This window comes from Perognathus longimembris, chromosome 24 (genome assembly GCF_023159225.1).
Source record: "Perognathus longimembris pacificus isolate PPM17 chromosome 24, ASM2315922v1, whole genome shotgun sequence".
Taxonomy (NCBI): domain Eukaryota; kingdom Metazoa; phylum Chordata; class Mammalia; order Rodentia; family Heteromyidae; genus Perognathus; species Perognathus longimembris.
Window position 1 is genome coordinate 13,062,977 of NC_063184.1, and position 27,304 is coordinate 13,090,280.

General features: G+C 46.5%; 2 protein-coding genes across 6 annotated transcripts in view; both read left to right on the top strand.

Moving 5' to 3' along the window:
• The window catches only part of Cfi (complement factor I), a 31,010-nt gene extending 27,699 nt beyond the window's left edge, over positions 1–3,311 (top strand). The window contains exons 13-14 of the mRNA XM_048333839.1: positions 600–704; positions 2,917–3,311. Of these exons, the coding sequence (XP_048189796.1) occupies positions 600–704; positions 2,917–3,134 (323 nt within the window). The 3' untranslated portion in view covers positions 3,135–3,311. The remainder of the gene's footprint in view (positions 1–599; positions 705–2,916) is intronic.
• A 704-nt stretch (positions 3,312–4,015) lies between these two features.
• LOC125341720 (caspase-6) overlaps positions 4,016–27,304 on the top strand; it is a 28,494-nt gene continuing 5,205 nt past the window's right edge. The window contains exons 1-5 of one of the 5 annotated variants that reach the window (XM_048333840.1): positions 4,016–4,429; positions 11,320–11,396; positions 12,323–12,488; positions 26,467–26,509; positions 26,986–27,132. In XM_048333840.1, coding sequence (XP_048189797.1) covers positions 4,213–4,429; positions 11,320–11,396; positions 12,323–12,488; positions 26,467–26,509; positions 26,986–27,132 — 650 coding nt within the window. In that variant the 5' untranslated portion in view covers positions 4,016–4,212. Of the gene's footprint in view, positions 4,430–11,319; positions 11,397–12,322; positions 12,489–13,642; positions 13,966–14,182; positions 15,202–22,292; positions 22,411–25,756; positions 25,858–26,466; positions 26,510–26,985; positions 27,133–27,304 lie in introns of those variants that run through there. The other 4 variants (XM_048333844.1, XM_048333843.1, XM_048333842.1 and 1 more) reach the window with 4 other exon arrangements.

Below are 27,304 nucleotides of genomic sequence, written 5' to 3' on the forward strand. Positions count from 1 at the left end.
TTATTAAGCAGTAATGACTTCAGCTATAGGCTCTCCTTTGACTTCACCCAAATCTAGAAAGTCAATTACAGCACTAAGCATTTGAAGAGAAGGCAATTAAATGTGCTAAGAGATTGTTCTCAAAAGTTGATATGTGTCTTAAAGAATATATATGTCAGACATATAATATATACAGACATATCTGTATATTCACATATATATATATAGATATATATTCTGTATTTGTGTGTGTACCAGTACAGGGGCTTGAAATCTGGATCAGTGTGCTTTTTCTTTAGCTTTTTCACTCAAGGTTGGCATTCTACCACTTGAACCACAGCTTCCCTTTCATGTTTTTGGGCTGGTTAATTGTATATAAAAGTCTCACAGACTTTTCTGCCTGGGCTGGCTTGAATCCCCAAATCTCAAATCTCTTGAGTAGCTAGGATCACAGGCATGAGCCACCATGCTTGTCTTTGTATATGGTCTTTATAGATAGTTATTCTCTATATAATAGATAGATAGATAATTTACTGTCCCAATGATTTACTAAGTTATGAGACCATTTAGTTAGATGTTTCATTTATGATTTCTAATGTCTATTTCCTCATTTTGTTTAGATAACCAAAAAGTCTTTTCACTTAGATGGGGTGAAGTCAAGCTAATAGGCAACTGCTCTAAGTTTTACTCAAATCGTTACTATGAAGATGAAATGCAGTGTGCAGGTAAGTGCCAAGTGGTTTATCTGGGACATATGTTATATTAATATGCTGTTATAACTTTAATGAAATGCTTTAAGCTGAGAATTTATAAAGAAAGGAGGGGCGCTGGGAATGTGACTTAGCAGCAAAGTGTTTGCCTAGTATGCATGAAGCCCTGGGTTCAATTCCTCAGCACTACATAAACAGAAAAATCCAGAAGTGGCACTGTGGCTCAAGTGGTAGAGTGCTATCCTTGAGCAAAAAGGAAGCCAGGGACAGTGCTCAGGCCCTGAGTTCAAGCCCCAGGCCTAGCCAAAAAAAAAAAAAAAAGAAAAGAGGGTGTAGAGACATGGTTCAAGTGGTAGAGTACCAGCTGATCAAGCAAGCAAGCATATGTGAGGCCCTGAATTCAAGCCTCAATACTGGAAAAAAGAACTGAAGTTCATTTTATCACAGTTTCAGAGGCTTGAGGGCATGGTGTTGGTATCCACTCAGCTGTCTTGAGCTTTCATGGCAAGTACCCCAAGAGTTCCAGATCAGAAGTCAGCTCAACTGAAAGACAGGAGATGAAAACTGGGAGGAGTGAGGTTTGAGGCAAAAAGTTACCAAAACCTCATCTCACCAAACAAGCCTTAGGTGTGGTGGTTTACAACCATATTCACAGCTTTATAAGAGCTATAGTGGGAGGATGGAGGTCTGAGGCCAGCCTTGGCAAAAGCTCAAGAATCTATGTGGAATATAATGAAAGCATCCAGGGCTAGGATGTGGGCTCAGGATGTAGAGCACTTATCTAGCATTCTGCAAGTCCTGAGTTCAAACTCCAGTAGTGCCAAAAATTATTTTTTTTTAAAAAAAAAAAAGGAATGGGCTGGAGGTATAGCCTAGTGGCAAGAGTGCCTGCCTCGGATACACGAGGCCCTAGGTTCGATTCCCCAGCACCACATATACAGAAAACGGCCAGAAGCGGCGCTGTGGCTCAAGTGGCAGAGTGCTAGCCTTGAGCGGGAAGAAGCCAGGGACAGTGCTCAGGCCCTGAGTCCAAGGCCCAGGACTGGCCAAAAAAAAAAAAAAAAAAAAAAAAAAAAAGGAAGCCCAAAAGGAGCTTGGCCTGGGCTTACTCTATTTTTGAGAACTTATTTGGAAGTCTCACAAGAACCATCTTAATCCCTCTGAGACTACACCTCCCTGATCTAAGGACTTCTTATCACTCCACTGAAGACCAGGCCTGGAGCACCTAAAATTGTGTGTGTGTGTGTGTGTGTGTGTGTGTGTGTGAGAGAGAGAGAGAGAGAGAGAGAGAGAGAGAGAGAGAGAGAGAGAGAGAAAACTGGGACTTGAATTCAAGTCCTTTCACTCCCTTTGGCTTTTTTGCTCCAGACTGGAGCTTTAGCACTTGAGCCACACCTCCAGTTCCAGCTTTTTGCAAGTTAATTAAAGAAAAGAGTCTCAGTGATTTATCTGCCCTGGGTGGCTTTGAATCTTACTCCTCAGATGTCACCCTCCTGAGTAGCTAGTATTACAGGTGTGAGCCACCTATGCTCACAACATTTGGAGCCAGTCTCAAACTACATCCACCCGTGCTTTAAAGTCACTGGAGGTAGAGTACCCACCTAGCAACTCAGTACTACCTAGCAACTCAGTACCACCTAGTAACTCAGTATCATCAAAGAAAAAAAATAATGTTCAAAGGTCCTGAGGAGAAATTGGCCTTCTAGTTTGAAATGGAGCTCATGCTTTTAGTGAACAAAGATCTGCCATTGTAAAGAAGACAAATTCTGAAGTCTGGTTGCCTAGGATCATGCCAGCCACTTGTGAGCTGGGTGACCCTGGACAAGTTAGCGAACCTCTCAGTGTATTGTCTTACTTGTAAAATGAGGAAAATTATGAGACTACCTCATCAGGCTGTGGTGATGATGAAGACAATGACTAACACCACGGAGCACTCAATAAGTCCTAGGTATTCTATTGCTTTCCCACTTCGTGTGTGATGCTATAATGTAATCTCACATTGGTATACAGTCGCAAAGAGAACACAGGCAGAAAGCAACTGATAACTTAGGAGATCAAGCAGAACACATTCCAATCTGCCAACCCAGGAGGGGCCCACAGTGGGAGAGCCCCTATCACTTCCTGACAGGGGAGTACAAGTTGCTGTACTCTTGGTGGAGGAGTAAGGAAGGAAGGTGGTACAGCTACCTTGAACAGCAGCAGGAAACAGGTGATTTCTCTTTCTTAGGTACAGAAGATGGTTCCATCGATGCCTGCAAAGGGGACTCTGGAGGCCCTTTAGTCTGTATGGATGCCAACAACGTGACTTATGTTTGGGGCATTGTGAGCTGGGGTGAAAACTGTGGAAAGCCAGAGTTCCCAGGGGTTTACACCAAGGTGGCCAATTATTTTGACTGGATTAGCTATCATGTAGGAAGATCTCTTATTTCTCAGTACAATGTTTGACACTGTGATCTCCAACATTCTACACTTACTCAGGAGTTCCATTCTGGTTGAAATAAAACTGTATAATTAGTACTTCTCCAGGGGAAAAATAATGCAAAGCTTATGTCCTATTGAAACTCTGCTGTGTAATTCTCAAATAAAATACTTTGGTTAAACATACACGATTTTGTTGTTGTTGTTTGAGGTTTTGTTTGTTGCTGGAGACTGAACACAGGGACTCATACATGCACAACACCGTTGAGTACACCCTCAGCCTACAGGTTTTATCTGTCAGAAAGTTACATTGCATAACCCTTCTTCACACATTGTAGTCGGGGGTAAATATACATATATATGTATATGTATACATATATTATATATATATAACATATATCCCTGGTTTAAAAAATAAGTACTGCAATAGGTATTTATGGCCCCTGTACAGTTCCTGGAGAAAAAACATGATTTTTTTTTTTATGCTGGTCTCAGGGCTAGAACTCAGAGCCTGAGCGCCTTTTCCCTGACCTTCTTTTGGCTCAAGGCTAGCACTCTACCACTTGAGCCACAGCTCCACTTCCAGCTTTTTGGTAGTTAACTGGAGATCAATAATAGTTTCCTGGACTTTCCTGCCAGAGTCGACTTTGAACCACGGCAGGCGCGAGCCACGGGCGCCCGGCCGGGGCTGGGTTGTGTTCAAGGCTCTGCTCCAGTGGTTCTCCAGTGGAAGGCCTCGGGCTTGCACCAGTATAACCACGTGGGCTAAGCGACCTTATGCTCCCGGCGCGTGCTTGCGTTCCGCCCCGCCCCTCCAGCCCCGCCCACCGCTCTAGCCCCGCCCCTCCGTGTCCCACCCCACCCCCATAGGCGCGCAGGCGCAGTCCTCCGCTCAGGTGAGCAAGCTCCAGGCGTCACACGCCTCCGCACCGGTCCCGTGTCCCCTTCAGCCAGTCGGTGCAGGCGGCGCGGGGCTGCCAGCTCGCCCGGAAGAAGGCGCGGGCATGGAGCCCGCTGCGGTCGAGCCCGAGGCCCACGCCGCTGCCTAGGGCTGCCGGGTGGGCTGGGCGAGAGCGCTCCGAGGGCGACGGGCCCGGCCGCGCGGATGGCCCTGCGCCCGCGGGCCGCACTAGTCGTCCTGCTGGTGCTGGCGGCGGCGGCGGCTGTCGGGGGTCAGGAGCCGGAGCCCGAGCAGAGCCCGGACTGGCGGGCCACGCTGAAGACCATCCGCAACGGCATCCACCGCATCGACACCTACCTGAACGCCGCGCTGGACCTACTGGGCGGCGAGGACGGCCTCTGCCAGTACAAGTGCAGCGACGGTGAGGACGCGGGGCCGGCGGGGCCGCGGCCGGAGGGGTGGCGAGTGCGGGGCGGACCGCCGCGGAATCACGCCGCCCACGGGACGGAGCCACCCGGCCCCCGGCGCTCCGAGCCGGGCCCGCTCCCCGAGCGCGCCCCGGCCCGCCTGACCATTGCTTGTCAGACTTGCAGTTTAGCTCCTTTTTCTTTCTTTCTTTCTTTCTTTCTTTCTTTCTTTCTTTCTTTCTTTCTTTCTTTCTTTCTTTCTTTCTTTCTTTCTTTCTTTCTTTCTCTTTCTTTCTTTCTTTCTGTCTTTCTTTCTTTCTTCGTTCGTTCCTTTCTTTTCTTTTCTTTTTTTTTTTGCAATTGCACAGAGTTGCCTAAGAACTGACTGACGTAAGAATCCCGAGAACAGACTGATTTTAACTTTGAGTCAGATAACCATGCCATGCTAATGGAGGATTTTTTAATTGAATTTTTTGTTATGATCAAGGTGGTGTACGGAGGGTTACAGTTACACTCACCAGGTAGCGAATACATTTTTTTTTGGACAATGTCACCCCTTTCCTTGCTCCCTCCCAGTTTTCCCCTCCTGTCCCCACCCACAAGTTGTGTGGGTCATTTTCAACATAGTGTCTAGTGAGTACCACTGCTGCATTCGTTCACCCTCTGTCCCGCTAATGGAGAATTTTTAACTCAGATGTATCTTCCGGTTAGCTTCCTGGAGGGCATTGAATGCTTCCCCCCCCCTCCGCAAAGCTGTGGAAAAATCAGTTGCGACCTTTGTACAGATTCCGGATGTACTCCTCTGTGGAGAGAAGTGTAACGGACTAATAACTGATAACTTCAAGAAAATAGCCCATCCAGGCTTGACACTTTTCCTGCCTTGGATATCAGTGATCCCTGTTCCTTATTTTGGGGGTGTGTGTGTCTATTATATTCACTTAATGTTTTCAGTTTTTAAAACCTTGAGTCTGCATTGTTTCGGGAAAGCATGGTGGTGATAAAGTCAGTATTTCAAGGGGATTTTTAAGCAGTTGAGTTTTTTTGGAATGCTTAAATGTTTTAATAGTTCAGAAAAGAACTTGGGCTCCTGTTTGGAAACTCAGTGTTAAGTTGGCACTTGGAAAATCATGTTTCCAGTAAGAGTAGCCAAGATCTGAGGCAGTTAATGCCAGCCACTGGAAATAATCGGGAACTCTATGTCTCTGTGGTAAAACCTTATTGTCTGCATGAACTTACAAGGAACTCCTTCCATTTCAACCTGTGATGCCACCTGTTGCTTGTACTTCTCCAAGTCATCAGGTCACTAGTTTTCTTTTTTCTTTTTTTCAAATTTTTATTATCAAACTGATGTACAGAGAGGTTACAGTTTCATACATTAGGCATTGGATACATTTCTTGTACTGTTTGTTACCTTGTCCCTCATACCCCCCCTCCCCCTTTCCCTTTCCCCCCATGAGGTGTTCAGTTCACTTACACCAAAGTTTTGCAAGTATTGCTTTTGTAGTTGTTTGTCTTTTTTTACCCTGTGTCTCTCAATTTTGGTATTCCCTTTCAATTTCCTACTTCTAATACCAGTATACACGGTTTCCAATATACTCAGATAAGATTACAGAGATAGTGTATATACAATCACAGGAAGGTGATACAAGAACATCATCAATAATAGAAGCTACAGATACTCATGGGACGTTGAAAGTAGTTACAACTGTGATATAACAATCGTTTCCATAACATGGAGTTCATTTCACTTAGCATCACCTTATGTGTTCATAAGGGTATTGTTAGGTTTTTAAAGTAGGTAGCCAGTAAAGGAGAACACCACGCGGTATTCAGGCAGGAAAGAAAGTTTATTACTGAACTGCTGGCCTGTGGCCAAGATGATCCATGGCGGGAGAGAAGGGAGAGAGAGAGCGCGAGGGACCCCCACCCAGCCCTGCCATATATCTAGGGCAGGGGCAAGGGGTGTGGCCAGGTGAATTAGGATGTGACCTCAGGGAAAGGGGAGGTAACTGCCTCCAGGTCTGCAGGTTACCCAGGTAACTGGGTAGAGACTTAATGAGGTGGGGGCATCTACATGAAACCCTCAGGGAGAGGACCTAACAGGTATAGCTATTGGGCTCTTAGGTCACTAGTTTTCTGTTACTAAAGACATGTGTTTTATGTAGGATGTTTGCAAGTGCTGAGCCAGGTGCTAAATGTTTGTACCATTGTGGATGAGCAAAGATGGTTTTGTTCTTGTGGAGTTTATAAGAAGTAAATGAATAATTTAGGACTTAGATGATAGTCTTTCTTGAGGTAAAAGAGTTTGACTTAGTCATTATACAAATGTTAGCATTCTATCCACTAGTTCGTTATTGCTCTAGTAATTGGGAGATTCATCAGTGCACAAAACAGACAAAAGGCCTGACATGAAGCTGATGTTTTCGTTGGGGAGACTCCATGAGCAAAGCAGTAAGCAATTAAAATGCACTGAGTATGGACTGTGAGCAGCTCTGTGGTGTGCAGATGAGTGGGAATAGCTCAGAAAACAGAGACTGGTGGGCAGCATGTTCAGGGAAGGCCTCCCTGATGAGAGCGTATTCGAGAAGAATCTGGAGGTGGGAACAGTAACATTGATTCATCTGGGGGAAGTGTGTTCCAGGCAGAGGGAAGGGCAATGCCTAGGACCTCAGGACGAGCCCACAAGGTTGACTAAAGGTTGCAGCCTGAGCCACAGGGAAGCTGCAGCTGCTATTTACAGAGATAAGGACGAGTTGGACTGAGCAGTCCTTGTAAACTTAGCTATGAGTCAAGGCTTGTAGCATTTATTTACATCTAAAGTGCCCCTGAAGTTGAGCACATATTATTCTTTGTTTTGTTTTGTTTTTTTTGTTTTGTTTTGTTTTGTTTTTTTGGCCAGTCCTGGGCCTTGGACTCAGGGCCTGAGCACTGTCCCTGGCTTCCTTTTGCTCAAGGCTAGCACTCTGCCACTTGAGCCACAGCGCCACTTCTGGCCGTTTTCTGTATATGTGGTGCTGGGGAATCGAACCCAGGGCCTCATGTATACGAGGCAAGCTCTCTTGCCACTAGGCCATATCCCTAGCCGAGCACATATTATTCTTATTAAATGACTGTTCTAATTTTTTTCCTTTTACTTCATCTGGTTTCATCTTCCACCGACCCTAGGTCTTATAAGATCTGCCATTTGGGAGGGGGGAAATCTATTTGGGGTTGATTGAGAGCAAGGTCTCCAGTGTGAAAAACACAAATAAATTTGGGAATTTCAGAAAGGCTGTGATTCCATGAAGATCCTTTTCTGTGTGATTAAGTCCTATGTTTTCTTTCTTAAAAAAATAAACAGGAAGTTTATTTGAAAGTGAAAGGAAAGCCATGAAAGGAAAGTAGGGAGAGTTTGCATCTGGAGTGGGGCCTCACAGAGGAGCCCCATGAAGTCCTCTGGGAGGACCTTGATGGTAGTGCAGGGCTCCTCCCACCTCTCCCCCCATGCCAGCTTCGTTTGCACTGATTGCTTGTGCATGCTGCACTCTGGCTCTTTTTATTGGTTGAGCTGGCACCCAGGGCCTAAGTGCTGTGTTTTCTAGGTGGGCCAAACAATGTTCCATCCTCAGGACACACGGGAAAGAAAAAGGCAGCCAGTAAAGTTGAAGGAGGAAGGGAGGAGTGCATTTCACATGGGGTGAGCTGGGAGGACCTCTCGAAGGCTGCTGCACTTCAGGAAACCCAAAACCAATACACACACCTATTGTGTGACTTATCCTAAGGAGCCAAATTGCCATCATTTATGCATAATTTGTTATCCAGTGTTTCACACACAGCACATACTGGATCTTTATCACTCAGTTTTGCCAACTTGCCTCCTTAAGACTGTTATAAGCCCAGCCCTACTAGAGACAGCTACTTCCTCCATCCTCCATCCCTTATCTGTACTGTCTCTTTTCTTCTTTGTTCTCAGTGTAGGCATGTCTGATGGCTTCTTCTTCCTCACTTACTTTGCTTCTGATCATTTTCCCATCTAATAATAATAACCTTACAAATGAGAAAGTGGTTCCTGTATTAATAGACTCACCTCCATATGCACAGGTGTCACCACATATCCACCTGTCAGGATGCTTTGTTACAGACTTGACATCAAAGCCTCTGGCTTTAGTTAAATGCAGAGGGAAGGAAAGACAGAGAAGCATTGCAGTTGTATTAACATTGAAGGGAATAGCTTTCTGATAACAAAGAAAAAGTAAGTAGATACCTGAAAAGCAGAGGGTATCAAAATCCCCTCTGTCTTTAAACGCTGGGCCCTTCCCAATTGTCTGATGTCATTGCAGTGGACATCTGATGGTCGTAGAAGAGGGGTGCTCGAAGTCTGTAGATTGGCAGATGTACAGGAGGGGGACACACATGGGACCACATAAGACGAGCAGTGTCATTTCCACTAATAGACCCCATACACCCTTCTTCCATTTCCAGACAATTGATGCTTTAGGTGATAGATTTCTAAATGTAAAGCATCATGTCCAGTTGTTAACCCAAGAAATGTATAAATACCCTAATCGTTCTTGTTTGCAGAAAGCACTTTTTGAACACACTAGTGCATTGCGCTTTTTTGAGAGATACAGTTCGACTTATTGTTTAATGTAATATAAACAGTTAAAACCCCAGATAAGAGACAGCTTTCTAGAAGGAAACTAGAATGGGTTCCCCAAGAATATAATTTAGCCTCTCCCTGTGATGGGTTTGAGTATGATTTGTCCCCTCCAAATCTCATGTTGAAATGTGATCCTCACTAATAGATGCTGTATTATGAGTGGGACTTTAAAAGATGATTAGTGATCTGTTCTTATGAGTGGATCCACTTCTGAAATTAATGGATTGAGAAGGGGAGAGACTCTTGAGAGTGAGTCTTCTATAAAAGTCACTGGCTCAAATGGCTCAAGTCCCAACCAAGTTCAAACCCCAATACCTTCACCCCACAATCTCTGCTACACTCTGTCTCTCACCGTGTGATACACTCTACATCACCTCAGGATGCTGCCAGCAAGAAGGCCAGCACCAGATGTGGCCCCTGGATCTTGGATCAGGGCTGTGAACCATCTGGCCTTTTGGGCACACCCCTGTGATCTAAACTTCTCAGGAGGCAGAAATTGGGAGAATTGTGGCTTGAGGCCAGTCAGACAAAAAGTTAGCCAAGCCCCATTTCAATCAATAAGCTAATTGAGGGACATGCCTTTCATCTTGCCTATGCAGGAGATACAGATAAGAAAGGAAGACTGCGGTCTAGTTTACCCAAGAAAAAAAGGCAGCCCCCTATTTGAAAAATAACTGCAGCAAAAATGGGCTAGGGGCATGGCTCAAGTGTTAGAAAATCTGGTGCAAGGCCCTGAATTCAAACTCCAGGACTATAAAAGGATTAAAATAAACCAAAATAGACCTATTTCACATACATGCACACGCACATGTGCACGCACACAACTTCCATAGGGTGTGTGATACTACAATACCATGTGTTATTGGGGTGTGGTGATATTGACAACAGAATAAAGACTGGACTGGGGGTATCGCCCAGTGCTAGAGCACTTGCCTAGCATGTGTATGGACCTTGGTTTAATCTCTAGCACCACAAAAAAGAAAAAGAAAATGGGGCTGGGGATATAGCCTAGTGGCAAGAGTGCCTGCCTCGGATACACGAGGCCCTAGGTTCGATTCCCCAGCACCACATATACAGAAAATGGCCAGAAGCGGCGCTGTGGCTCAAGTGGCAGAGTGCTAGCCTTGAGCGGGAAGAAGCCAGGGACAGTGCTCAGGCCCTGAGTCCAAGGCCCAGGACTGGCAAAAAAAAAAAAAGAAAAGAAAAAGAAAATGGACTAAGACATCTGCCTTCTAGAGGTTTCTAACCTGGCAGGACAAGGAGAGCCATAGAAAGAATGTATAGTTTCTCATGATGTTTTCATGGGACATGTCAACTAGACAAACCTTGATTCAGGTCAGAGCACATCACTGGCTAAGTGGTCTAGCCAAGGGGTTTGGTCGGCAACTCCATGGCTGCTCAGAGAGGGCATCCAAGTGGTAATTATATTCCCTTCTGGGGGCCAGATAATAAGTGCCCCTCACACTTTCCATGAGCTGTTTGAGAAAAGTTGCATGGAATGAGGGCAACATATGCAGTCCTGTACATCATCTATGGAATTAACATTATTAAATTACCACTGAATGACTCTGGTCCCCCTTACCTTAGAGGTTTGTGTGAAGTGGAGCATTCACTACATGTTTGAAGATACAGTTTATGCCTTGGAGATTTTGACCTAAAGTCTTCAAGAGTTGGAATGTACAGGACAACAACCTGGATTTATTGTTCCTACGTATGGCCTGTACCTTTGAAATTGACAGTGGTCCAGGAGAAGCTTCTATATGTTTTGAACATACAAAATAATAATTATTTCATTAAGATACTGTACATATGTGTAAAAGTGCACATTTAGGGGATGGGAATATGGCCTAGTGGTATAGTGCTTGCCCAGCATGCATGAAGCCCTGTGTTCGATTCCTCAGCACCACATATATAGAAAAAGCCAGAAGTGGCGCTGTGGCTCAAGTGGCAGAGTGCTAGCCTTGAGCAAAAAGAAGTCAGGGACAGTGTTCAGGTCCTGAGTCCAAGCCCCAGGACTGACAAAAAAAAAAAAAAGTGCACATTTATAAAGAAGTCGTATTCTTCATAGGAGAAATAAAAATGAGACAACTTTCTCATTCTTAGTACTAGTTCATCAGAATAAAGACATAATATTTTTATGTCAGCATCCAACTAAATATTTCCAGGCTAGTCTGGTACATTGTGGACCTTTTCAAGCATGTACTTTGTTTCCGTTCTTTGAGAATTATATATTTATGTTTTATAGAACCCATTTGTGTTTTGTAGGATCGAAGCCTTTACCGCGCTATGGATATAAACCTTCCCCACCAAATGGATGTGGCTCTCCATTGTTTGGCGTTCATGTAAATATTGCTTTTTATTTGATAAGTTTTATGACTGATAGGCTATATAATGCTTTTAATAATACAAGACTTAATGTATGACAAAGTTCACAAGTAATTTTCCTTGTGGTAATAGTGATTGAGTGCATTACATTTATTTTTTAATAAAAGATTTAATTTCTAGCAAGACTGTATGGAATTTCTTTTTTTTAAGCTTGTTGGTATTAAGTGGTTAATACCACTTAAATTACAATGCCTAATGTTACTAATCCAACTTAGAAGTTTAAGGTGCAAAAATTATACTACTTAGAAAGGGGACAGGGTAGATAATGCAAATTTCTGTATTGAAACAAGGCTATGTGGGGTGGGAATGTGAATGTTGGGGATGGAACCTAAGCCAGTAATTGGGGGGGGGGGATGTTTATGAGAGTGATTCCAGTACAAGGGTTTGTGAGTTATTTAAAATAAAAATAAGTCATAGATAATACAGAAATACTACCTTTGGGGTATGGTTAAGTACTTAAAGCTTGAAAACCCTGAGGTGAGTTGTGCTTTCTGTTTTCTGTACACTTTACAGAAAGGACATTTTACTTGGAGGGAAGAATACAAAATGTCAAAAAAAATCAAGATATACTAAAAAGAAATCGTATTTGCCTAGCTGCCCAAGGAAGTTTTGATTTCTTAGCATTATGCCTTGTTTTAAAACTGTGCCTTGAGGTTTGGACAGTTGTGTTTCTGGCAGGTGTGTGACTACACTAACATTGCAAATTGGGGTGCATGCGGCAGGGCGGGCTGGGCAGGGGAGGATGTGGCTGGGGTCATGGAGATATAACGGGAAGATGGATAACATGAAGCATTTGTGGGCAGGAACGGGCTGTGGAACGGCCTGTGCATCTGTCATCACTTTGCATATCACTGGCAGTAATCAAGCCAATTGCTTCTGGCAGCTCAACATAGGCATCCCCTCCCTCACAAAGTGCTGCAACCAACATGACCGGTGCTATGAGACGTGTGGCAAAAGCAAGAACGACTGCGATGAGGAGTTCCAGTACTGCCTGGCCAAGATCTGCCGCGACGTGCAGAAAACGCTAGGGCTGGCTCAGCACGTTCAGGGTACGGATTGGCTGGCTGCTTGGGAATGAGTGGTGTTTTGGGTTTTGTTGTTGTTTTTTAATGCTTTGTGCTTTAGCGTAGGATTTAGCCATAGAACTACTGCACATCTGTTATCTATACACATGCAGCCTCTTCAGTTTCCTGATGGGAGGAGCTTGGTTTTGTAATTCAGACTGCTATGTGGTCACAGAAGTAAAAAGTGTTAGGAAAACGTGGAGGAGAGTTGTCTGAGACATCTACCTGTGCCCTGGAATACATACAAAACCGTTCAGGGGGGCTGGGGATATAGCCTAGTGGCAAGCGTGCCTGCCTCGGATACACGAGGCCCTAGGTTCGATTCCCCAGCACCACATATACAGAAAACGGCCAGAAGCGGCGCTGTGGCTCAAGTGGCAGAGTGCTAGCCTTGAGCGGGAAGAAGCCAGGGACAGTGCTCAGGCCCTGAGTCCAAGGCCCAGGACTGGCCAAAAAAAAACAAAAAAAACAAAAAAAAAAAACCGTTCAGGGCCTGTCACTCAAAACCTGGACTCTAGTTGTCTTAGTCCATTTAGGCTGCTGTGACAAACTACAGTAGGTACAAGTTGAAGCCATCATTTCACACCTATCATTCCCAGTGATACAGGGAAGCACAAATGAGAGACTCACAGCTCACACCTACATGGGTATAAAGTGAAACCCTGTCTAGAAAACAACGGGGATAAGGAAGGGCTAGTGGAGTGGCGCAAGTGGTAGACTGCCTCCCTAGCAAGGATGAGGTCCTGAGTCCAATCCTCAGAGGCACGAGAAGAAAAGAGGTTGTAAGAAGTTGAAAAATACTACCAAAAATCAAACTTGGTTTCTGTGACTGCTCTCTGCCAAATCAAAGTTAGATGTTGCTCAAGGGAAAAAAGCAGATTCCATTTGCTTTAAGCATCTTATGTGTGGTCACTTTTTAGAAGCCATTGGCAACAGTGACATTGAGGTTCAGTGATTGTGTGTTTGTTTGTGCTGGTATGGGGACTTGAACTCAGGGGCGCTGTCTCTTAACTTTTTCTGTTAAAGGCTAGCACTCTCACTTGAGCTACACCTCTGCGTCCTGCTTTTTGATGGTTAATTAGAAATTTGCGTCTCACTGGACCTTGCTTCCCTGCTTAACTTCAACCCTTGATTCTCAGATCTCAGCCTCCTAAATAACTGGCGGTTAACAAGTGCGATCCCAACTTCTGAGGTTTGGGTTTTACACTTGATTTCTTCCACACAGAATACATCTTTCCATAATTGAGGGAGTAACTCATTAGGCCATGCGCTTAGCATGCACAAGACCAAGGCCCTCCAGCACTGCTGTTCCCCCAAACCTCGTTCCCCCAAACCTTGGAAACATCTCACCACGTAATGTAAATTGAGAAGTGGTCAGAGGTCTTCATTCTCAGGTAGAAGGAAAGTTATCACCAGTAAACTAATCCATGTTTCGATAAAGACTATTTCATCTAGCACCAAAGCCACAACAGCAAAAAGAGTTGATTTCAACAGTTAACTGTAAATAAAAAGAAAGACACAGGAAAGAAGAGGCTTCCAGTAAACGTTGGAAGTGTGTGGGAGGGGAGAGGAGGGGAGGGGAGGGGAGGGGAGGGGAGGGGAGGGGAGGAGAGGAGAGGAGAGGAGAGCGATGCTGCGCAGGCGCCCTACAGTGATGGCCCTCCTTCCTTCCTTCACAGCCTGTGAGACCACAGTGGAGCTCTTGTTCGACAGTGTTATACATTTAGGCTGTAAACCCTACCTGGACAGCCAGCGAGCCGCATGCTGGTGTCGTTATGAAGAGAAAACTGACCTCTGAGGAGGATCTCACAGCTGGGACGCATGAGGATGGAACAATACAATCTTTGCCAAAGAACTGACCTTTTCACTGTCAGTACAAGCTGCCTCACCTTTGTGGAGTCGTCACTTACAGGCCTTACAAAACTGCATGCAAAACCGCAAAGCAAAAAGTATGGTGAAGAGAGGGCGAGGCCCCTCAGCCCCTCCAGGTGTTCTCCTGACACTGCCGCCTCCCTGGGTCTTTACCAAGCTCAAAAACAGGTATAGAATCATCTAGAACTCAATTTTCATAACCATATTAGCAAAAGCAAATGAGATCGTATATAAAATGCTTCATAAGGTCTACTCAATGTTACTTTATTTGAAAATACCGGAAAAATCTCTACCTAGAAGTATTACTTATTTACTGTGAAATTTGGAACATACATTAGGCCTCAAGGGAGCTGACATATTTTTTTTCTCTGTTTTAGTTACATATAGTTATATGTTGTTTCTTGGTAGCTCAGTGAGCACATATATAAGACATTCTAGTTACCAGGTCTGGGGTACCATGCCTGCTTCTCCCTGAAGACTGGAATTGTCGCCAGTAGCCTCAGGGATTGAGCGAGACCATGGGAGACCATGGGAGTTCCGTCCGCGGCACTGCCGCCGCATGAGTGGGGCTCAGAAGCACAGCACGCCGGGCGCCAATCTGTGGGCCACTCTTCACAGTCACATTCTGCTGGAACCTTTGCCTGACTGGGAGAAAAGACAGATTTAACGAGAGATGTGAAGAATTGCTGGACACCACACATCAGAGCACTACATGCTGTATGCTTTGGTGTTTATTCCCTAGCACCCGTTCTGCACTGTAGATTCTAGGGTATTTCTTAAAGACTTCCCTTTTACTAATTGTGGCCTTAATAAAAATTATTCTTCAGCTGAGCACTGTTAGCTCATGCCTGTCATCCTGGCTACTCAGAAGGTTGAGATTCGAGGATCATCATTTGAACCCAGCCTGTGCAGGGAAATATGTGAGGTTCTTATCTCCCATTAACCAGCAAAAAGCTGGAAGTGGAACTGTGGCTCAAGTGGTAGAGGGCTAGCCTTGATTATAAAAGCTTAGGAACCGTGGCCAGGCCTTGAGTTAAAGCCTCAGTATTAGCACACACACACAAGATTGGTCTTTATATTTTTTTTCAAGTCTTTAACTGCAGAGTGAAGAGGTTTTGTTTGGCTGATGATTTAGAAGTTTCAGGTCATAATCACATTGTTTGAGTCTGTGGTGATGCAGGACTCAATCATGGCAGAGGGAGACAGAGAGGGCCCCAGCCAAGAGGCATCCTGGATAAGGTCTTTCCTGCAACTAGGTAACACCATCTGTAGACTTATTCAGTTAAGAATTTATGAATGATTTACCCATTGATGAGATTAGCTCAGTCACCTCTCGATAGCGCCACCTGCTGGGGCAGACAAGATTTCAACATCGGTCTATGGAGGATGTTACAGATCGAAACTAGAACGGACCTTTTCTTAAGTGTCAGAATCACAGAAACTTAATGTCTTTACAATGTCTAATAAGAAAAAACATTATAAAATTGAGTCAGTACTGAAAACTGGCCAAAATTAACTTTTCTAATCATTTCCGAACTAAATTTTATTAACTATATCTCATTCCCAGATATTCAGATACAGGAAGAACTAAGCCACTCTATCTGCTTCCTTTAGGGCTTTAAAGTATCTGAATTACATTAATAAAACAGATTTGTTCTGGCAGGGGAGGGGAGAGATGAGCAAACACTTGGTAAGGCTTCAATCTAGATGGTTTTTGAACATAGCAAGCAACAAAGTGCTTGTTCAGACATTGCTGGACCCATCCCCAGAGTTCTCAGTGCCTTGGTTAGACCCTAGAATGTGGGTTCTCATGAGGTGTTAGTGCTGGGGGGTTGAGAGACCATTTTGAGAAGTGGTTATATGCAGTCTTCATTAAAGCTGAAAATAGCAAATGTACTAAAAGCCAGGTACTTGCCAGGAGTTTGGGATTCATTGTTTCAAAAACTTTGAAGGACATTTGGTCCACATTTTTCAGAACAGAATTTGATGCTAGTCAGGTTAAATTCCATTACCTGACCATGTCGAGAGCCAGGATTTAGGGTCCCACCAGCCTGTTTCCCAGTCCCAGGCATGCACCTGTTTACCTTGGATAGCTGTTGGTTTAAAAGCCTAACATCTGTTTGTAGTTCTGCAGTGAGTACTGCTGTGGTTTGGATCTTGAATGTCCCTTCCCCCCAGTGGCTCATGTGGAAGGCCTGGTCCCTTGCCCATGGCGTTATTGGGAGTTGACAGAAGTTTAAGGGCATGGGCCTAGTGGGAAGGTCATGGCATGACCTTGAAGGGGATACAGAGACCCCACCCCTCCCCTCTGCTTCATGGTTTCCCTGAAGGGAGGAGCTTCCTCTGCAACCTACTCCTGTGCAGATGTCCTGCCTCAACAGCCTCCTAAACTAAAACCTGCACATCGGTGAGCCACAGATAGACCTTTTCTCTTTTTAAGCCAATGTATCTCAGGTATTTGTTACACGAATGGAAATGTGACTACCAAAATGTGTTAGGTGCCTTAAAATAGACAAAATGTTCCATTAGACTACTGCACTGGGGCAGTAAGGTCCTAAGGTCAGCCTGGAACCACAAAGGTAATGCAGTATTTTAGCAGTGTGTGCTTAGGTGGGAGGAGGCAAGAGGATCACAATGAGGGGAAGCCTGAACTACTGTAGCAAAACCCCATCTCAAAAAATCCAAAATAATAAAATAATCATTCCTCTCCTCTCCTTTCATGTCAATGGAAGGCCAGCCAATGAGGGCTTTCCTCTTACCAGCAAGAATTTTTAGGACTCAGGCAAAGATCTGGGAAGTCAGACAAAAGAACAGGAAGTGTTGGTAGTCAGATAACTCGCTCTGGCTGGATGTGGTCCAGAGTGCAAATGTTGAAATGCTGAAATTCACTCTGTGGCTACATATTTACTAAACATAAACACCTACCGGACCAGTGACTGGTGAAGAAACCAGAGAGAAAGCAGGTCTGCTTTCACTGAGCTAACGTGAGGGGACGGCCGTAAGAAAACGAATAAGCACTGCTCATGTGCTTTCCACGGGCAAGCACTGTCCAGAGTGCCACGCAACTGCCACAGAAGGGAGCTCTCCATAGACCGTTGGGATTGCAGACAGAACGACTGGCATCTGGGAGTCTTAAAGGGGAAGGAGATGGCTTGCACTGACACTTTAGATAACTACTGATGACAGCATGCTCAGGGAAGCACAAAGAGACTTTTTCTAGGAAGGATAGCTACAGCATGGCCATGTGGCTTTTGAAATACTTTGTGCACATCAGGAAATGAACAGTAAATGGCTTCATTTGAATTAAAACTTTTTTTTAAACATGAATGTGTAAAAGTGTGAAATTAGATTTTTTGTACCAAATAATATTGTGAGCAAGCTATATCAAAAACAGATGGAGGGGCTGGGAATATGGCCTAGTGGCAAGAGAGCTCGCCTCGTATACATGAAGCCCTGGGTTCGATTCTCCAGCACCACATATCTAGAAAACAGCCAGAAGTAGCGCTGTGGCTCAAGTGGCAGAGTGCTAACCTTGAGCAAAAAGAAGCCAGGGACAGTGCTCAGACCCTGAGTCGAAGTCCCAGGACTGGCCAAAAAAAAAAAAAAAACAAAAAAACCACCAAAAAAACAGATGGGGGGGGGGGTGGCTGGGAATATGGCCTAGTGGCAAGAGTGCTTGCCTTGTATACGTGAAACCCTGGGTTCAGTTCCCCAGCACCACATATATAGAAAATGGCCAGAAGTGGTGCTGTGGCTCAATTGGCAGAGGGCTAGCCTTGAGCAAAAAGAAGCCAGGAACACTGCTCAGGCCCCGAGTCCAAGGCCCAGGACTGGCAAAATAAAACAAAAAACCATGAACTGGTGCTGGTGCCATGGCTCATGCCTATAACCCTAGCTACTCAGGAGGCACATCTGAGGATCTTGGTTCATAGACAGGCAGACAAATCTTACCTCCAATTAACCACCAAGAAACTTGAACTGGAGATAATGGCTCAAGTGGTGGAGCACTAGCTGTGAGCACAAAAGCCAAGCGATAACAGGCCTTGAATTCAAGCACCAGTACAAGCGCAAATCAGTGCTGATGGCTCATACTTTAATCCTAGCTACTCAGAAGCTTAAGATCTGAGGACCACAGCTTGAAGCCAGTTGGAGCAGGAAAGTCTGATAGTCTTTTAACCACCAAAAAGCTGGAAATGGTAGAGTCCTTGCCTTGAGCAGAAATTTTCTGCTCTGGGACAGCACCCAGACCATGAGTTCAAGCCTCAGAACTGGCATAAAAAAGAAACAGGTGGATGAGCTGTGTCTTTCCACAATTTCAAAATCTGACAGAACCAAGTTCACATGCTCCATCAATTTGGTTGTCAAGCACTGCTGATTTTGCTTGGTCATCTAGGGCTCTTCTACTCCAGTTTTAATTACTAATATTAAATCTCAGTCACGTTATATACTATAAAAGGATTAAAGTGGCTGTAGAGTTCAGAAGCCTTGTAGGCAAGAGCAGATTGCTGATAGGATGCAAGAGAGGTCCTACAGGTGACTTTATGTTGATGTAAGAAACCCCTCACAGCTGTGAGGCCTGGTGGTTCCAAAATGGTGACCAACCTCAGCCAATTCCGGATACAGGTGCTTCCAGGGTCACTGGGTTTGGGTGGATGGCAATACCAGTGAGTTGCCTCAAACAAGCAGATGTCAGAGTTGGGAGCCTGGCATCGATGTGTGTAAGTAAAGGCAAAGGGGGAACTCAACAACATCCCAACAGGCCTGGGAAGGACGACCAAGTCTCCTTCAGCCCAGCTGACAGGGAACCAGTGCACCCCCTTAGCACTGGGGTTTTAAGTATTGGGCAGGAAAAGCAAAGTCAGATGGTGCAGATGGAAGCAGGGTGAGCAATGTCATTTTGACAGGAGTTTCAAGGTTTCAACAGCACCTGTGTTCTCCAGGTGTCAGAGCTCTCAGGCTCTCTTCTGCGACTGCCACATGCGTTTGTTCCGGGGGATGGGGAGGGGAGATGATTCAGGGGTGGGCAGCAAAGGTAGTTCTAAGATACGGCTGCAAGGGGGAAAGGTGAAGGTTTTCTGTTTAAGCCACTTTCCATCAGTCTTTTCTGTATATGAGTCAGCTGAGAGGGTCTGGTGTGTTCCAAGTTCCCGGACCTGGGCCTTCTGATAGGAATTTGATACAGTCACATGAATTACCTTGATAAGTTCATAGGTGGTAATCTTTGATTTACAGAAATAAGTTATCAGTGATCTGTACCTGCTGCACAGGTTATTTGCACAAACAAAATGCCAAGTCATTCTGACTCATCATTTACACTCAAAATGGCACAAACTGCAGACATAGCTACATAGGAGGCTGAGGTCTGGAGAACAAGGTTCAAGACCAGTCCAAGCAGAGAGGTCTTCAAGACTCTGATGTCCAGTTAACCATCCAAATGTTTGAATGCATGATTCAAGTGGTAGAACAGCTGAGCAAGAAGCTCTGGGTTCAAGTCAGGTTACCAACACACACACACACACACACACACACACACACACACACACACACACACAGAAGCAAACTGCTGTTTCCTAAAATAGAATCACTCCAGGCAACAAACGATCTGAAAGCTGCCATAGTATGCAGTCTGAAGTAAGAGCAGGCAGGGCCTGCTTGATCTCCCTTATACTTGACTATCCCTTGTGTTTATTTGAATGTATTAGAAATGGTGCCTTTGAAACAAGAGGAAGTCCAACTGCACAAATCAGCAGGTCCATACAGCTGGCAGGCATAGCGTGTGGCAGCCTTTATTCCTGAGCTTGCCCTTTATGTCTACTCCAGGGTGCTGAGAGATCTGGGAATCGTGGTTCAAAGCCAGCCTGGGCAGAAAGGTCTATGAGACCCTTATCTCCATTTAACCATCAGAAAACCTGAAGTGGGGCTGTGGCTCAATGTGGTAGAGTGCTAGCCTTGAGCAGAGAAGCTTAGGAACAATGCCCAGGCCCTGAGTTCAAGCCCAAGGACCAACCAGAAAAAAGCAATTCTCCCCTTACCCTCCACCGGTCTTTCCATGTACCACTCTTTATACTGCAGCATTAAGTCCTAATAAAACCCTTTTGTGGGGCTAGGAATGTGGCTTAGTGGTAGAGTGCTTGCCTAGCATGCATAAAGCCCTGGATTCGATTCCTCAGCACCACATAAACAGAAAAGGCCAGAAGTGGTGCTGTGGCTCAAGTGGTAGAGTGCTAACCTTGAGCAACAGGAAGCCAGGGAAAAGGTTAAGGCACTGAGTTCAAGCCCCAGGACTGGCAAAACAAGAAAAACAAAAGCCTTTCATATGTTTTTATTTTGAGTACCCATGATCTCTGTATCAAATAGAGCAGGCTGAGCTGGTTGCACTAGGAGCAGGTAACTGGCTAATATCAAGAGCTGCTAACACTCAAGGCACCCAAGGGAGCCAACTTGGCCTTTTGTGATTATTTTTATGTGCATTTTTTCTTTGCAATACTGGTAGTTGCAAAATCTGGGCTGTGGTACTTGCTTGGGTTTCTTGCGCAGCTAACATTCTACCACTTCTGCCATGCAGCCATGCATGCTGCCATGCATGCCGGTTATTTTGGAAATAAAAGTCTCAGGGACTTTTCTGCTCTAGCTGGTTCCTATGGAGGCTCCTCTAGATCTCAGCCTCCTTAGTAGCTAGGATAATAGGCATGAGCTACCAGCATCAGATGGTGGTGTTTACTTTTTATAATTCTTTTTTTAAATATTTATTGTCAAAGCAATGTGCAGAGGGGTCCCAGTTTTATATATAAGGCAATCGGTGCATTTCTTATCAAACTTGTTACTACCTCCTTCCTTTTTCTCCTACCTTCCCCCCTCCCCACAATTCCCTCCACATTCCCTCCTGAGTTGTACAGTTGGTTTACAGCCACAGCAATACTTACAAGACAATATGCTGTCAACCATTTGCTGGTGGTTACTTTTTAAATGACAAGGTCCAGAGGAATTAGAGAAAGAGAAAAACAGTGACGTTTTCATCTGATCTGCAGGGATTGTTGGTTGAAGCAAATTTTAGAAAAGCCAACCAAAGAAGCTAGAAGCTGCATCCCACACTGAGCTGCTCCCAGGCACCAGAAAAGCCCGTTGTTTGCGAGGCATTATTTTAATAGGTGAAAGGGAGAGCGGCAGGCTCTGCCTAAATTAAAGCCAGCATCTGTAGGCTCTTGGAGGTCTTCGATTTTCCCCTTTACTTCCCCCAATTGGCAAAACTTCGGCAAGCCAGATTTGAGGATCCAAGAGACCGCCCGACGCCTTGGTACAGCCAAAAACATTTAGTTTTTCTTTCTCCAGTGTCACTGCAAGCCCTGTTTAGGAGCTGGCTCTGGAGCGAGCGCTACAGGGAAGAAAGCAGGCAAACAGCGCTACTCCCAGGGAGAGAGGGAGCTGCAGGGACTCCCAGGCTGTGCTCGGAAGATGCCCGCGCTTGGTCCCCTGGGCCTGCACCCTGAGCCGGCCTGAGTCCTCGGGGTTGGCAACCGGCGCTACCCTGGGGCGCCAGGCACCCGGCACCGGAGGGTGGAGAGAGCAACGGGGGCGGGGCCATGGAGGGGCGTGCCAGAGGCGTGGCCTCGCGGGAGGAAGGCCGTGGACGGAGTGGTGGGACGGCGGGGGGCGGGGCCTTGCGGGAGGAAAGTCTAGGAGAAAGCGGCAGGGGGGCAGGGGGCGTGTCTGGGGCGTGGCCTCACGGAGGAAAGACAAGGAGGAAGCAGCGGGGCATGTCTGAGGGCGTGGCCTCGCTGGAGGAAGGCCGTGGAGGAAGTGGCGGGGCGGCAGGAGGCGTGTCTGAAGGCGTGGCCTCGTGGAGGAAAGCCGTGGAGGAAGCAGCGGGCGGCAGGGGGCGTGTTCAGGGCGTGGCCTCCCAGGAGGAAGGCCGTAGAGGAAGCTGGGGGGTCTGTGCTGGACCTTAGTTTGCAGCAGTTGCGGCGGCGGCTCGGGGGCAGCGGGTCACTATCAATGACTGAGCTCGGCGCGGGGTCACCCGGGGCTCGCCCTGCAGGTAGGAGGGGGCATCCGGAGGTCAGGTTACGGCGCATGCGCCTGTCTACGGGGGACACAGGGCATGTGGACGGGGGTCCTTGTGCTGGGTCGCTGATTCTGCGGTAGCACCACAAGTTTGCGGGTCCTAGACGGCAGGGCCCCGGTGCGGGGGACGGAGCACCCTGAAAGCCCGGGACTGCCGCCTGCTGGCAGGTGCGGTGGCGGCCAGCCGGGAGGGGCCCCTGCCGCCTTTGTCCTTCCGCGGCCGGGCCATTTAAACTTTAAAGGCCGCGCGCTCCCCTCCATTAGCCCGCCTCGCTCCGGACTCTCTCGGCCCGCCGGTCCCCGCGAGTGCCCGGTGAAGGCGGCGGTTCCCGGCAGCGGAGACTGCCCGGGCTGAGCCCGAGGCCGGGCCTGCAGGACCCTGTAACCCAGCTCCTCCCGGCCAGCAGACCCGCTGCTCCTCGACGGTTCGAGTTCACCCCGCCGTCAACTTTACGAAGCCTGAACAGCCAGGCCCACCTCGCCCTTCTGCCTGCCCCGGAGCCAGTCACCCGCCTGGCAAACTTGAGCAACTTCAAGCCCACAGTCCGGGCCTTGATTTTGGACCCGTCGCCCTCCAGCGTTACGGAAGGCACCGGGGTTGTGCGGGGAGTGGCCTTTGCTGGACCAGGGGCCATCCGTCTGCAGCTCTGCTTGGAGCTGTGAAGCCAGGCGGGGGCCAGGAGGCTACCTTCCCCCACATCCGTTGGTTCGAGTCCTTTCCTCGCTTGCTCCCTTCTCTTTCCTCTTCCCTTGCGTTCTAGACTCAGGTGGCTTTCTTTCTCTGTAGGGTCACTGAAGAGGTGGTTGACTGGGAATATGGGCAGTGTGGAGAGGAGGTAGAGCTGCCTAGAGACTGTGTGATGCACTGGTGGCTCAGGCTTCCGATCCCAGCTCCCTCCACGGCGCCGACCTTGGACAGGTGTGGACAGGTGTGGCCCACTATCACTGCCCCTGAGCTGTGGAACTGCCACTGGGCAATAAAGTGGCTAAAGTGGTAGCTGTAGCATTATCTGAGAGATTATGAGATTATAGTAAGGAGAAGAAATGGGATGTGTTTTTTAAAACACAAAAGACTTTTAAGGAACTAGAAGATGGAATTTATAATACAGTAGAACAGAAAAGGTCCAAGAATCAGATTTAAGACAGGTGTACTGGTTCCTGCCTATAATCCCAGCCCGAGAGTAGAGACTGGAAGATTGAATTTGAGGACAGCCTGGGCAACACAGTGATCCCACATCTTAAAAAAAGCTAAAGTGCCAGTGGCTCACGCCTGTAATCCTGACTACTTAGAAGGCTGAGATCTGAGGATCACGGTTCAAAGCCAGCCTGGGCAGAAAAGACCACGTGATTCTTTATCTCAAGTTCACCACACACACAAAAAAAAGCCAAAAATGGAGCTGTCTTAAGTGGTAGAATGCTAGGCCTGAGCAAAAAAAGCTAAGGGACAGCACCTAGATCCCAAGTTCAAGTCCCACGACTAGTACCAAGTGGTGATTAAAAACTCATGTTTGATAAATTACAGGAGAAATTTGTAAACCTCTTAAAATTATATTTTCCAATGTAGTTGCTATGCTGTTGCTGAGGTGGGAGGATGTCAAGTTTGTGGCCAGCCTGGGCTACATAGGGAGAACTGGCCTCCTCCAAAATATTCTCTCCATGTCCACAAAGCTGTTCTTGTTTTCAGTTTGGGTTTTGTTTCTTTGTTACTCAGCTGTGCAGGGACAAGGGCTTGTTAATGTGCTCTTCTTGGAAGGTTGTCTGCTTGGGGCTCGGAAGTACCGCAGGGCGGTCATGGCAGGTGTGATGCATTCTTGTTCTGCATCTGGATAAATTGATCCAATACAGGAACTTTGGTCCTGAGGTCTGCCTCCATGGCTTCTGTGCTGACTTAGTACTCTGAAGTGGCCTCTGCATCTGGCCATAAATTGCTGCTACAGGTATAGGGTGCAGTTCTGACGTTGGATCAGAACCAAGGTTTCTGGATCAGAACCAAGGTTTCTAGAGTCATTTCTTTGTAAGTCTGCAGCATGTATAACAAAAGAAAGCATGGTGCCAGTGGCTCATGCCTGTAGTCCTTGTATTAGGAGTCTGATTTGAGGATTGTGGTTCAAAACCAACCTGAGCAAGACAGTCCTTGGGACTGCTATCTTCCATTAACCACCCAAAAGACGTGGAGTTCAAGTGGTAGTCTTGAGAAAAGCTAAGGGACAGTGCCTAGATCTTGCCCCATCACCAGCACGCGCACACACACACACACCCCAAACTCATGCCTGGAAGCCTCACTACTCAGATCTAGAAGATCATAGTTTATCAAATCTAGGCAGAAAAGTGCAGGAGTCCTTATTTTCAGTTAACCATCAAAATTCTTGGACTGGAGGCATAATAGCTCAAGTGATAGAGCAGGCAAGCTGAGAACATTTTTTAAAAAAAGTTTTTTAATCCCTTATTGAGGTTATTAAATCTGTTCATCTTGAAAGGGGTACATTAATCACAATATATTTTATTCGTAAACTGACATATCGAAACCCCTTTGTATACTTACTTAGTGATAATTTTTTTAATTAAAAATCCCAGATTTTTCTGGAGCAGCTATTTAAAACAAAATCCATAGTTCTCAACCAAGCTGAAAAAAAAAAATTGAGATAACCCAATTCCCACCTTAAATCGCCTTAACCAGAAAGTCCTTCCAAGTTCCTCGAGGAATGTAAAAACAGCTGTGAAGCCCCAGTGAAGGGCACACCTCCACTGCCTTCCCCTTGGGCCCCGGGGCTTTGAATGATGGGGTGTTTGACGAAGCATCTCTCAGGTCACTTTGAGCCTCCCTGGGCTTGGGGGTGAATGGGTGCACAATGCCTAGCACCAGCACCCACTTTCCAGTTGCACTGGAGGGCCTGGGCGGGGGGGGGAGGAACAGTGTCAGAGGTGATGGTTTTCTTTCTGACTTGGCTCTTCCTTGCTTAGTTGGAGGCTACTCGGTGTCTTTACTGTGTAACTGAATACAGGATAAGGAGGGCGTTTTGGACAGCGTCTGACTGAGGCAGGAGGGGAAGTCTCCTGGCTACCTCTGCAGGTGTCAGAGGTGCAGGACTGAAGCCTGGCCCACCTGCCAGGATAGAGGTGGTGAGGTGGAGGGTTGCCATAGTTACCGCAAAGTCAGTGCCCTTTTCCAGTCTTGTGTCCTGGGAGAGAATTTCACTCAAGGTGTGAAGTGTAGAAATGATAGCCAGGATTTTTTAGGATAGTACAGTGTATTAGAACACAATTCTAGAGGTGCTGGTAGGTTGTCTCTGAGAAGTTGAAAACAGTGACCACTTCCCCAGGGGATTGGCAGTCAAGTCCTCTCTCCAGAACCAGACCGGAAGTGGATGACATGAGGTTGAATTACAACACATCTCAAGAACCACTTTATGCACACACCCAGGTAATTGCCAGGACCATGGAACCAAACCCCAGGTGGGGGATATTTGTGCAATAAGATTGTGATACCATGGGAATGGGCAGAAGACAATTGTGAGCCTGCTTTACCTGGTTTAGGCCCAAACCCAGTTTTCATTTGAGACCAGGAGTGGGGAGATGTTTATACATTTGCAGAGCAAGGTGGAGGGGAGGGAAGGCCGCAAGCGGAGGCTGGACAGGAAAGAGCAGAGGGGCCTCACTGTATGTGTTAGTCAGGACATCCAAATTCTGAGCCTTGCAAGACTCGCTCTTCCTTTCCTCCACCCAGGATTCTCTTGTGTGTAAATCCCAGCTGTTAGCCACAACCTGGATTCAACTCCCCAGTGACTCAACTTCTGCTTAGCATAGCGACTGCTTGCCACAGGCATGCTTTGCAGTGGCTGTGTTGATGGAGTATTTTTTCCACTTCATGTATTAGGTGCTGTGGGGAGCACTGAGCTTTCATTCCTTGGTTCTTGAGCAGCTTCCCTCCATTTCCAAAGGGAAGGAAGGGGAAGGGAGCTCTGCTGTGTTTTACAACGTTAAATCACAAAGCCAACTAACCAAAGTCAACTTTTTTTTTTTTATTAAATAGGTAAGGAACAAAACATGACAGAAACAGATGCCTTGTACAGAAGGTAAAGTGTGTTCCTTTGTAATAAAGGTCATTTGCTGGTCATGAACATCCTGTAGAACTCCAGCAGGAATGGGAGCTTGAGAAGAGCACGGAGTCTGTCAGGTTTCAGCATCTGGGACATTGATTTCTAGACCACCTAGTTGCTGGCCTTGGTTGTTTAATAATGAACAGAACATGACCCAGTGCTGTAGAGCTTGCCCTGGGCCAAGCTACTGATCTTGGCCACTGGATCCTGGGGAACAGGGGGAAAGATCCCCGTGGAGCACCCCATAGGATGGGGAGCTCACAGGAGGGACATGGCATATACCATGAGAACCAGCACCCCCTCCCTACCTGCCCAGCCCAGCCTGCATGCCTGCCCCAACCCCGGAGGGAGACCTGTACCAACCCCAGGGGAGACCTGCACCATACATTGACCTTGGACTTAGGCTCATTGTTAATTGTGACTTAACGGTTTTTTAAACCTTTGATCCATAGGGACATGTTTGATCCAGAAGAAAAATATAAGATGGACCACAAGAGGAGAGGAATTGCCCTAATCTTCAATCATGAGAGATTCTTCTGGCACTTGACTCTGCCGGACCGGAGGGGCACCTGTGCAGATAGGGACAACCTCACTCGCAGGTAGCGCTTGCTTGTGCATGTGAAAGATGACTGACACACTCAACTTGATCTGAACTTCACACACACACACACACACACACACACACACACACACACACACAATGCATCAAGAATACAGGAATGTCAGCCCCACGATCACAAAACTCAACACAGGGCCTCGCTTAAGAACAAC